Raw genomic sequence first — 12,930 nt, 5'->3', positions numbered from 1 at the left:
ATGGACTGCATAAGGGCAGGCTACATACACCGAGAGCATGAATGGCTTCCAGAAAGTACTTTCATGCCCCACACCAGTGATTCCTCAGCTTGGGGGGCTTTTCCAAACACCCTTTGAAGGGACCGTGTCCTCCCCGGCCCAGGCCGAGATTCGCAGTAAGTCACTGGAGGAGTGTGCCTCACACCCCGTTGGCCTGTGTGGGGCTAAAGGCAGACAGTGATGCTAGAAGAATGAGGCTAAATGCCCTTTGGCTTTCCAGCCCACCAAGTGAAAACCCATCTTGCCTATCTTGAGACCTCCATGTATAAACTGGTGACTTTTTAAAAAAGAAACAAAAGACAAAAAAAAAACCACATAAAACCTGGATATGGTTAAGATTTCTGCATGCAGCTAGCAGAGTTGGCCAAAGTGAGAGCAGGCCGGCAGAGGGAGTGCAGGTCACAAGCGGGCAGAGGCGGCTAGGCTGCCACACGCTCACTTCCAGCGGGCACAGCGTGCAGAGCCCAGGCAGTTGGATCCTTCTTCCTGGTCCTGCTCTGGCTGGCTCCATGGGGCCATGTCCCTCCATCACTAACTTCATTCTTGTGTTCTTATTTGCCACGTGCACCCAGGCTTTCAAATGAGCTGCCCTCAACAAATGCAAAGCAATTCAGTTGTTTATTACAAACACATCTTGAGATATGATGTCTACTTAAAAAGTCAGCCTTAACTGGAGGCCAGTCTTCTACGATGGTGCCCAAAGCAATCCTGCAGTTTCTTTCTGAAAGCTAACCTCCTTTTAAACCAGGAAGCGATTCCAGAACCCCCAGCAGTCAGTCCTTAGCCTTCATGAGCAGAAGACAGTCTGCATTCTTAGGAAACCTGGGGCCATTGCCTAAACCCACAAAGATGGATGTCTACTACATTCAAATCAACTGAAGGAAACAAAATGAGAAAAATGGGAACCCAACCAAGAAAAATCACTTCACTTTGTACAAGGACATATATTCCAAGGTTGCTTCAAATTAAATACATTTAATTATAATGCTAGCTAGGATTCACACTAAGTAAGATCTCTCAGCAGCCCCATAGGCCACCATGTCCCCTGACCTGCAGTGAGGGGCCCTCTGCTGCCGGCCACGGTGCGTAGAGGGGAGCACCGTGCACAAGGGCCTGCTTGCTGAGGGTGAGGTAGCCTTCCCTTTTATTCTTAGCTTCTTGACTGTACGTCACAGTTCCTAAAAGTCCCAAGTCCACAGAGTTCTTTCAGGGATTGAAGCAGGAGGGAAAAGGGGGAGGACAAGGGGTACCAATATCCTTCTCCTTGAAGAAAAGGCCAATCCATTTCATGGTGAACTTGAGCTTCCAGACTAAGACCCAATCAGTGTTCTCCAGTCTGCACATAGTCTTCTGTGACCTGGGACAGCGTGCTCAGGTACTGCCAGCTCAGGGCAGCCAACAGCATGACAAATGACAGGTAAAGAGGGGAGTAGTGACTTCGGGAGATCAGCTGACAATTAGGAAGATTCTGGGTCCTGATGGTGGAGATGATCTGCCTGGTTTTACCAGAAGATGGGTCTGAGCTGGGGATTCTATGATAAATCTGCCAAAGAAAGGAGAAAATTATAAGTGCCACTTCATGAGTCCTAGGAACTTTATAAACACCTTCTGTATTTACTTCTTACAATAACCCTACAAAGGGACATTTTATGTCCCTCTTACCAATGAGCAAACAGGCTCAGAGAACACGGAAGGAATAACTTAAAGTCACTCCACTAATACGGCAGGACTGTCCATGGAGGCCTGTATTGTCCTGCAGCCTGTCCTCGAGAGCACCAGGAAGTCCCTGCCCCCGGGGAGCCACCGCATAGAGCTGCACTTCCCTGGGCCTCACACAGAGCCGGGCATGGGGGGGGGGGGGGCGGTGGAGCCTGGGAATGTCAGCAGGGTTTGACAGCTCTGCTCACACAGCAGCGAAAAGGCCACTGAAAAGACGGGGCAGACGCAGCCAGACAAGATGGAATCTGTGGTGTGGACCACAGGCTGGACAAGGAAAATTGAGAGCAGAAGCTGGGAACCAGAGTAGTCCTCCCAGAACCCTCTCTCGGTGCCTCCTGGCCCTCCTACTCCCTCCGCAACTCTCCAGAGCATTTGCTGAATCCAGGCCTCATGTCCATGCTTCCAACTACAGCTTAAGCTGAGGCCTCGATGCCTCTCATCTGAGCTATGACCAGCCTCCAAACTGAGCTCTGACTCTACTGAATCCTGAAGTCCATTCACCTGCTTGCCACACCGTCACCAAAGAAATGGAAACCTCTGCTTGACACCCCCACTGGCTCCCCATGGGCTGCTGAGATGTGAGCTCTGGGACATGGAGCACAAGGCCACCCATGACCTGGGCCCACTGAACCTCTTCAGCTTCATCTGCTGCTGCCCACCTGGAACAACTCACGTGATACTCTACACGCTTCTGTTCCCCTCTTCGCTCACACCATCCCCCCACAACCCCCAGAATGCCCTTGTGACGCTCTGATACCTGGCCAACTCTTATCTGCTGCCCAAGTCTCAAAATTAGGTGTTAAGTCTTCTAGAAACCTGCCCTGGGGCACCAGGAGGCTCATTTGGTTGAGCTCTGCTCTATGGGCTCAGGTCATGATCCTGGAGTCCCAGGATCAAGTTCAGCATGGGACTCCCTGCTCAGCGGGGGACTCTGTTTCTTCCTCTGACCCTCCCCTATCTCATGCTCTCTCGCTCGCTCTCTCTCACATAAATACACAAAATCTTAAAAAAAAAAAAAAAAAGAAAGAAAGAAAGAAAAAAAAACCTGCCTGAACCCCCAGGTTGGGTCACATGCCCCCTCCTGCACATACTCCTACCTTCTCAATTAACACTGAATTCAGCTATGAGTCTCCCTGATTGCAAGTCTCAAAGGAACCACATCTTACTGGTCTTTCTGCCTCCAGCCCAGCTCCGTGCCTGGCACACAGGAGGCCCTGCTCAAACGGCCACTGACTCAAACTGACAGAGCAGATAAGAGACGATGCAGGTGGGAAGTAACAAGGATCTGAGCCGAGACGGAGGCAAAGAGAAGGAAGATGACAGAGCAGGCGTATTTTTAAATAAATTTTTCCCAAAATTCTCATTATATAATAGGTATTTTTTTCCTGGCAAGAATATATTCCATATATTATATTCTTGCCAACCTCCTACCTCTCCACCAAAAGGGCATAGCTACAATCTAGAATAACAAGAAAATAAAAGAATACGTCCTACAGGGGCACCTGGCTAGCTAGTTGGGAGAGCATGTGACTCTTGATCTTGAGGTTATGAGTTTAGGCCCCATAATGGGCACAGAGCTCACTTAATTTAAAAAAAAAAAAAGCCTACAGAAATATGCAAATAATATCTAATATCTAATACTATGCTACCAAGAACAGTTTTAGAGAAAAACAGAAACTGGGATGAAACTACAATTTCCTCTTTACTTTCTTCTTAAAAAATTTTATGTTTTAAAATTTTTAAAAAGATTTTTACTTATCTGAGAAACAGCACATATGCATGAGTCAGGGGGAGGGGCAGAAGGAGAGGGACAAGCACTCCCTGCTGAGCAGGCAGCGGCATATGAGACTGGATCCCAGGACCCATGGATCATGACCTGAGCTCAAGGCAGACACTTAACCAACTAAGCCACCCCAGCACCCCTCTTTCAATAAATATTTTAGATGATGGAGTTACAGTTGTAAAAAACAAGCAATACAGGGGCACCTGGGTGGCTCAGTTAGTTAAAATTTGACTCCAGAATTCAGTTCAGGTCATGATCTCAAAGGTCGTGAGATCCAGTCATTTACATTGGGCTTCATACTCAGCAGGGAGTCTGCTTGGGATTCTCTCTCCCTCTGCTCCCTCCTCCTGCTTGCAGGCATGCTCACAGTCTCTCTCCAAATAAAATCTTCAGAGGTGCCTGGGTGGCTCAGTCGAATAAGCATCTGCCTTCAGCTCATGTCATGATCTCAGAGTCCCTGGGATCGAGTCCCACATCAGGCTCCTTGCTCAGCATGAAGTCTGCTTCTCCCTGCCAATCCCCCTGCTTGTGCTCTCTTTTTGACAAATAAATAAGTAAAATCTTTAAAAATAAATAAATAATATAAATAAATAAACAAGTAAGATCTTCAAAACAAATAAACAATACAAAAATAAAATAAAAAAACCAGAATTCCTTTATACTACTCTCTCAGCCATAGGCTTTTATACCTTTTATACCTTTTATACCTTTCTTCACTATGCCCTAAAACTCTATATAGAAATGTATAAATGTCTTCTATAATAATAACATCATAAATTGGTGTAGTTACTTTTATACCTGTTGCCATGTGCAAATATAACTATATACAAACACATAAAATGCATATATCTATTATATATTCTATATACTACATAGAATGACTATGATTTAGAAAATCATAGTGTCTGGGTGGCTCAATTGGTTAAGTGCCTGCCTTCAGCTCAGGTCATGATCCCAGGGTCCTGGGATCGAGCCCCACATTGGGCTCCCTGCTTGGCAGGGAGGTGCTTCTCCCTCTTCCGCTCCCCCTGCTGTGCTCTCTGTCAAATAAATTAAATAAAATCTTTTAAAAAATGACTATCGTTCTATATAACATATAAATACATGACTACATTGTGCATATAAAATTATACACAATTTTATTTTTAAAATAGATTATAAATAGATTATGTTGCAATTTGACTTTTTTCACTCACGTAATTTTTTATGGACATTTCTTAATGCCAGAACCTAGAAAATGATGTCATTCTGTTTCTAAACACAAGCCACATAACGTGAATGTACTAAAATTTAATCAATTCCTTCCCAATAAGGACTGAGAACAAAATGTTACAACAAACACCTCTGGACATCTTCTAGCTAATTTTGTACATAAAGCCCTAGAATTGCTTGGTCAGAGGGTAATGCATGTAAAACTCTGATAAGTAAGAAAGCTTTTAAGTAGAATAGGCAGGATGTGGAGTTTCATATGGATGAGGGTTAGAGGGAATAAAGAGGAGCCTGGGTTATCTGGATTCCGTGATTAGGTGAATGATAATATCATTAACCAAAAAAAGAAAAAGTTTATGACCAAGTCCTGAGCTGGACTAATTAAGTCAGGACTGACAAGTGTGTAGTGGAGAAAGAAGCCTGGCCATTGAAGAGAATACCAGAAAGCTTTTGTGCAGTGAGAAAAAATGCAAACAAAGACAGAACTCCAGGAAATACCAGTATAATAAGAAGCCAGAAAGGCAAAGGAGTCGACTGACAGGTAAAATGTTAAACTGGGGGCCAGAGTCACAGAAGCCCAAAGAGGAAAGAGCTTTTAAGGTAAGAAAGATCCACAGGGTCAAAACAGTGGGACCGGGGAGAATGTTTTCAAAATTAGTCATTAGAAGGTCATCACATCACTTTAGTAAGAAAAGTCTCATGACAAGGTAGGAAAAAGAGCCAGCGAGCATGAGGTGGGTTAAAGAAAAAAATGGGAATAAATAACATGAAGTACATGTATCTTTTGAGAAGCTTAACTGTGAGGGAGAGTGGGAAGGGGAGTAGGTAGAGAGGAGCAAAGTCAAGCCAGAGCCATGACCTGTTCCCTTTTGGAAGCAGAGTGGCCTGAGTGCACATGAGGAGTGATTGGGGTAGGGGGGGCTTTGGATAACGAGGTGGTGGATCTAGGGGTGACAGAGAAGAGCAGGAGGGCTAAGGCTCACCCAGGAGAGGTGGACACAGAGGACACAGAGGAGTGGAGGGGGTTCATGCCACACAACACACAATCTCGCACTTCCTCCCATGGTGAAAGCAGTGCCAGCTGAGGAGGACAGGACGGGGAGTACAATATGGCATCTCAGACTTTCGGTTCACAGGTGATCACCTGGAGAGCTTGGTAAAGGCAGGGCAATGCTCTAGACGAACCACAGCGCAGGGTGAGTCGGGAAGCAGTGCCAGCTTGAAAAAGATCGCCCTCGCCAAGGAGTAAGCGTTGGCAGAGAAAGAAGTAATAGTTTCTGGCTCTTTGCCTCAGCATTTGTTTCTGTCCCAAAATAGCTGGCGGAGCTTCTCGCCAGCTGCTGACAGGTAATCAGAGTGGTTTGAAGCTGTGGCTGCTCCAGAGGACCCACGACATGAGGAGCAGAGCCCACCTACTCTGCAACGGTCGGCTGTCCCTCTGACTGTTCCTTTAAACACTAGAGCTGCGTGAGGAAAGCCTTCAAGTCCCCTGCAAGGACATTCTGGTTACCACCTGTTAGGCCCAGAAACCTGACAGAATAAATGTGCCTGCCTGTCTTCCTGCGAAGGACAGACTTGATCAGTGTTAGTATCTGGATAGCAGCAAAAAGCCAGGCAGCTGGGACGCCTGGGTAGCTCAATCATTCAAGTGTCTGCCTTCAGCTCAGGTCCTGATCCAGGGGCCCTGGGATGGAGTCCCATATTGCACTCCCTGCTAGACAGGGAGTCTGCTTCTCCCTCTGCCCTTCCCCCTCACTCATGTGCACTATCTTTTTCTCTCTCAACATAAACAAAATCCTAAAAAAAAAAAAAAAAAAAAAAAAAAAAAAGCTAGACAACTTGTGGACTTGATAGAAAAAGTTAACTTGAAATTTCATTCATGCTGACATCAAAACCATTACTACATTTTATTCCTTCAGACTCAGAAGTCTTCAGAGATTTTTCTTAGTCAAATCAACTCAAGCGTTAATGTGTCCCCCAAATTACACTGAGTTTCACTGGAGTAGCTTTAAACAACTGACTCCCTGAATTGGGGGTCTGCAAATTTTCTTAAAGGGGCCAGGAGCTATTTTCAGCTGTGTGGACCACCCTCTGTTGCAGCCTCTGGACTCAAATAAATCTTCTCTGAACTACATATTACATAAAAGGTTTCTCATTTATATAAAATGAAGGAAAAGTAACTACTATGGTACTATTCATTCTCGAAAGCGTAACCCAAACCCCTTAGGATTGTGGCTTACAGCACAGGCTCGGAAGTCAGCCAGATCTAGGCCCAAATTATGGCTCCAGCCTCAGGTTTCCTTGATATTAATAGTACCCACCTAGTCAATTGCTATGCCAGGCGCGCAGCAAGCTCAGAGGAAGTGCTGGCGATACGGTCAACAAGACTGTCCCCAAGTCTCATTAGTAGCAATTTTTTTGATCAATGGCTAAACATTGTACCTAGTCACTAAAAGAATTTTAGGATTTTTTTTTAATGTGGTCTTCTGTCTTCTTCTTCTTTTTTTTTTTTTTTTAAAGATTTTATTGATTTATTTGAAAGAGAGATGGTAGAGGGGCAAAGGAAGTGGGAGAAGCAGACTCCCCACTGAGCAGGCAGCCCAACTCAGAGCTTGATCCCAAGACCCTGGGATCATGATCTGAGCCAAAGGGAGATGATTAATCGACTAAGCCACCCAGGGTCCCTGCTCTTATATGTCTTCTATTGGTGTCTTTGGTAGAAATGCAGAGGTCCGGGATGCCTGGGTGGCTCAGTTGGTTAAGCAGCTGCCTTCGGCTCAGGTCATGATCCCAGCGTCCTGGGATCGAGTCCCACATCGGGCTCCTTGCTCTGCAGGGAGCCTGCTTCTCCCTCTGATTCTGCCTTCCACTCTGTCTGCCTATGCTCGCTCTCGCTTGTTCTCTCTCTGACAAATATATAAATAAAATCTTAAAAAAAAAAAAAAAAAAAAAAAAAAAAAAAAAAAAAAAGAAATGCAGAGGTCCAAATCTTGTCAGATAGAAGAGAGGAACTCCAAGGAGAATGTGCACTATACAACAGAAATCCAAGGAAATCACTGTTTTTGCAGAATTCTGTTTAGGGGAGACCACTATTACACATCACATCCCTGTAAAGATGTAACCAGAGGACAGGAAGGAGGGAGAAAATTATTGGCAGCAGTAGTTCTCTCTGGGAGAGAGGAAGGAGGAAGGTCTTTCATGTTTCATGTATTTCCATAGTAGTTCGATCTTTAGTAAGAACCCAAGATCTCAGGGCCTCCACTCACCAGAAGCTAGTGGCTACCCCCCTCACCAGTGTGACCATCACAAAAAAATGTCTTCAGACATTGCAAAATGTCCCCTGGGGTGGGGGAGGGGGCGGGCGCAAAAGCCCTTTCAGTTAAAAACCACTGCTCTAAGGCCTAGTGATTAGTTTTACCCTCTAAGAAAAAGTTTTTAGAACCTAGTCATGTATTATATCCTCCACAGCAGGAGATCTGACTTGAACAAGTGTGTTTTGTCCTATAGGGTGGTTTTGGCATTTGAAATGAGATCCGCATTAAAAAACTGACAAATCACTGCCACTTGATGATTCTCCTTTGCTGCATTTCCCTACTGTGGTTTCTCAGTTGAGGCCTATCACATAACGGAAAGTACTGGATTGGGTGTCAGGCAACCTGGCCTGGGGCCTGGAGATGCACTTGGTCAGATCCTGCATCAGCATGCACAAGCCTCAGCTTCACTCAGCACACCCATGAAGCCTGGTTCACCTCAAATCTGATCCCCTCCTCAAAAAATCCGATCCTCCATAGGGGCTCCACCCTAAAGCCTTGTTCCATTTATAGCTTCCCAGCAGGGGGCCCTGCAGCTCCAATCAATCAGCAACCTGTGCACACACTTCCTAATAAAGGACACCAACTCCTGTCTCTTTATACCATAACACCGTGAGCTGTTACAATCATCTAGTAGCCAAATATGAACTCTTGAAAGAGTGACAGTATTTAAATCTTAAGAAGAGACACAAATTTTCCAGGTCGTTAAGTAAGAACCCACCTCTTCCATGTACTGGTAGATTATAGCCTTGACCGCTGGCATATTGGTGGCGTCCATCATTAGAGTTACTGCCTGCCCTTTTCGGATCTTCACTACGCCTTTGAACACCTGCTGATTGTTGTAACAGGCAGCCAGAGTGGCAATGGCCATCACCTACAGATATGAGGAGGGAGAGAAAAGAAGAGAAAAAACAAGAAAAAAGATCAAACCAAGTTTCCAAATCAGTTAAATCCCATGAGTTTCATGTATTTGAGTTAAAAACTAAAATAATTGGCAAAGGCATTTAAATAAGCCTAAGTGGGGCGCCTGGGTGGCTCAGTGGGTTAAAGCCTCTGCCTCAGCTCAGATCATGATCTTGGGGACCTGGGATTGAGCCCCTCATAGGGCTCTCTGCTCAGCAGGGAGCCTGCTTCCCCTCCCTTCTCTGTCTGCCTCTCTGCCTACTTGTGATCTCTGTCTGTCAAATAAATAAATAAAACTCTTTTTAAAAAAATTAAAAAAATAAAAAAGCCTAAGTACCAGAGAACTGAGGGGCTAGGTCCATAGGATCAGGTTCTGTTATCCCATGTCTGGGAAAAGGACAGCAGAAACAAGGCCCTTAAGTAAGACTCTGTAATGATAAACCTTCACCTATATTCTACCCAGCATTCCCCCTAAACCTAAGCCAAAGCCTTAGATTTAATTGTGAGGCTAAGCATCTAAGGAGGCTGACCTGGGTGTGGTGGTTGTGGGGCAGAGGGGAGGTGCCTGCCTTCCCACCCAGCAAAAGAAAACAGACTGGAGTCATCTTTTTAAAAGGAACCATATTCCTGAATACAGCAAACCAAAATAGTAAATGGATTCTGTCCACCCCCATCAGCACCACCATGCCAGTCCTTTTAGCTTCCGCCTCTCATACACAAGAATAGCTCCCTTACCTACCTGTGGAATAGCACAGAAGTTAAACACACTTTGGTTTCTAAGTCTTGAAAGATAAGTGATGACATGTGGGATGTGGTGAAGTGCGTTGGTTATAAGTTCGTTCAGGCACTGCACAGCCGAGTCAATGTTCTGTGGCTTAGCAAAATCGCCCAACTTCTTAACATACTTGCCCCAAACCTTAAAAAGTAAGTTAGCACGGGCATAAGTGAAGAACATACAAGCAACCGGAAAGAATCTTCATCAATAAGAACTATCTTATTAATAAGAACTATCTTATTAATAAGATCTACAGTGAAGTTTTTCTTAGCTGCATGCTCCTCTTTCACCAAGATCAAGTCCATTTCAAGCTCCACAAAGTGGCTACTTGTGATGACCAGTCAGGGTCTGATCACAACCTAGAAGTCAGTTAAGTATTTGGGAAACTGTCCCTTAGGGACAGTTGGTACATCATGTACTAAGCAATACTTTGATGACTTCAAATAAAGAGGACTCCTGTTGTTCCAGAAGGCATTAGTCTCCTTACAAAATCAGCTACAAGAGTACTGTGCAAGCTAAATGTTAAATATTCTGAAGATGGTCAGGACTCAAAGTAATGAATGATTAACATGACGTTCCCAATTCTGATAAGAATGCTGCCGAACAAGTGTCTTCGGGGAGAATGAGCTGAGTCTACACAATGACAACATTACCTTCTTGGATCTTAGTAACTCAAAAGTGAAATAACATCTTCAACTCCAACAGTGTGATCGATTTAACAATTTTTAATGATATTTCTAAAGGAGTCTCTGAAGCTAGGAAAAAACTAATTTCATTTTTGATCACTCTTAAGTTTCCCAAAGAATAATGGTTATTGTCACCTTACACTGTCCCCCAATAAATGACTGGCCACCACCACTACCATTTTTACAAAATCCAAAATTCCTGCTAAAAAATACAGAAAGGGTGACAGAATTTAGGACATCACCTTTTGGCATCTCCAGTGATAAGGGATCTAAGCAGTAATCACCAAGGAAAAGAAAAAGAACCCATAAATTACAAGGAAAAGAAAATTAAGTTACCCTTAGAATTTTAACAGTCTGTAAAGCAGAAGAAAATGGGATACTCAAAAATGTGAGCTAAAAATTATTTATCTAGAAAAACTAACTTTCAAATATCAAAGTCACAAATTACCAATATGTATAAACGTGAGAAATTATTATTCTCATGGGCCTTTCCAATCGATAAGTGTGTGAGCTCCAGACAACCAAAATGACTACAGACATCAATAAAAGCTCACCTTAATTTAAGGTGAGCTTAAACTAAGACTAAGGAAGGGGGAAAGGAAGATAGTACAGTATCAGTGGCCATCTAATCTGACAACTCAGAAATAAATACAATCATAAAAAATTGGAAATTAGTATAGCATACGCAAAAATAGTTTTCAATTATTTTCAAGAATCATTTTGGTGGTAGGTGCATTTTTATCTCCACTGAGAGACTGCAGGATCTGTAATGCAGGGGGAGAAAAGCAAATGAGTAATCATGGCATATACTAATTCTAGCATCTCTGATTTCCCTGAGAATTATGAATCTCGATGAGGAAGAAATGAAGTAGAAATGTAATACAGAGGAGGTGGTTATGTAACAATCCCTGAACTGGAAATATTAACATGAACTTAGAAGGTATTTGAGCTTTAAAACTACACACACACACACACACACACACACACACAGACTGTCCCAAGAGCAGTGACTGTGCCTAGTGTCCAAGTACAGTGCTGGGTACTATTTCCCATTAGCCCAGGTGTCTTACCTGGGGTTCCTAAGAGCTGGAGGAGTCCAGTACTCAAGCAAGAAATGTACAAAATGAGCTTAGAACATCTGTACATACCAAACGGCAAGGAAGCTATCAAAATAATAAGAGTCCCCTCGTGAGGACTCAGGAGCCAACCTGAACCTGTTCCTGACCAAAGGAGGAAAATTTTGAGCTTTAATAGTGAGAATAATTACAACAGATTAAACCTAATCAGTGATTTTTTAAGATTTTATTTACTTACTTACTTGTCAGACAGAAAAGGGAGAAAGCGCACAAGCAGGGGGAGTGGCAGATGAGGGAGAAGCAGCCTCCCTGCAGAGCAAGGAGCCCAATGTGGGACTTGATCCCCAATAAATGAACAGAACTAGACATGAAGCCTAAGGACTGCTAACATCAAAGTGGGCAAAGATCAGCCGTTGTGTGCCTCTCGATAAGAGAGCACCCCATCCTTCAGGAGGCAGATGCTCATTTCTCTTTAGATTTAAACACATTTTCTGTGTTTCAACCCACTGTAGTCTTCATTCTTTTCGATATTTAAATTGTTCCATATGTGGTCAGTAAAGGCACCTTTAAATTGGACCCTATACCTTTTTACCCTATACTTTGTACTTTGATAGCCGCCTTACTTCCTGGCACGACAGTGTATTCTCAGTTCCTACTCCCCTATTCTGTGTGGTGGAAAACAGTAGTAAAAGACCAAACTGGAACACCAGCGGTACTCATTATTACTGGTTTGTTTCTACACCTCTTTGTAGAGAGAGCGAGACATTTTTTTTTTTTTTTTAATAGAGAATCTGTATCAGGAATTCATGCTGACATTTTCAAGTCAGTTTAGGATTATGGGAATTTTTCTTAACTTTATTAATAGTTCTATATTTGTACCTTTTATTTTAGACTGAACATCTTGGTTCCCAGACTGATAAGAACACAACTGCCTATTTGCTGTATGTTGCAGTGTTTCTGTAACAGTTTCAGTATTTCAATATTATTCCCAGTATAATTACGTACATATTTGATTACGTTCCGTATGTTTACGGTGCTGTGCACCTTACTTTTTTTCACTTAATAATATAACCTGGAGATTACTCCATAGTAGTATAGTTATTTCTGTGCTCCACCAAGGGAATAGACCATAGTTCGTTCAGTCCGGTATAGACATCTCAGTTGTTTATAAACTTTACCTATTAGAAACAAAGCTGCACGACTAAGCCCCCATATTATTCACTTGCCAAGCTGCCAGCGCTCAGGGCTGTTTACACCAGGATACACTCTCCCCAGCCACAGAGTGCCTGCGTCCCCAGTTTTTCTTAGTGAATACCAACCTTAACGACTTTTTGCCAGTCCGGTGCTGGATAGTCTCTCAGGGTTCTTCTCTCTTTTTTAGTTAAGCTATTTGGACTGACATTTAGAAGCACCCTGGCCAAGGTTTATC

General features: G+C 43.6%; 1 protein-coding gene across 3 annotated transcripts in view; it reads right to left on the bottom strand.

Moving 5' to 3' along the window:
* Positions 1 to 994: 994 nt before the first annotated feature.
* FDFT1 (farnesyl-diphosphate farnesyltransferase 1) overlaps positions 995 to 12,930 on the bottom strand; it is a 31,131-nt gene continuing 19,195 nt past the window's right edge. For 2 of the 3 annotated variants that reach the window (XM_059177345.1, XM_059177338.1), the window contains 3 exons: positions 9,704 to 9,880; positions 8,783 to 8,935; positions 995 to 1,582 (listed from right to left, as the gene is read on the bottom strand). In XM_059177345.1, coding sequence (XP_059033328.1) covers positions 1,361 to 1,582; positions 8,783 to 8,935; positions 9,704 to 9,880 — 552 coding nt within the window. In that variant the 3' untranslated portion in view covers positions 995 to 1,360. The remainder of the gene's footprint in view (positions 1,583 to 8,782; positions 8,936 to 9,703; positions 9,881 to 12,930) is intronic. The other variant, XM_059177346.1, reaches the window with a different exon arrangement.

Source organism: Mustela lutreola, chromosome 1, assembly GCF_030435805.1.
Source record: "Mustela lutreola isolate mMusLut2 chromosome 1, mMusLut2.pri, whole genome shotgun sequence".
NCBI lineage: Eukaryota > Metazoa > Chordata > Mammalia > Carnivora > Mustelidae > Mustela > Mustela lutreola.
This window is presented reverse-complemented; position numbering and strand designations above follow the sequence as displayed.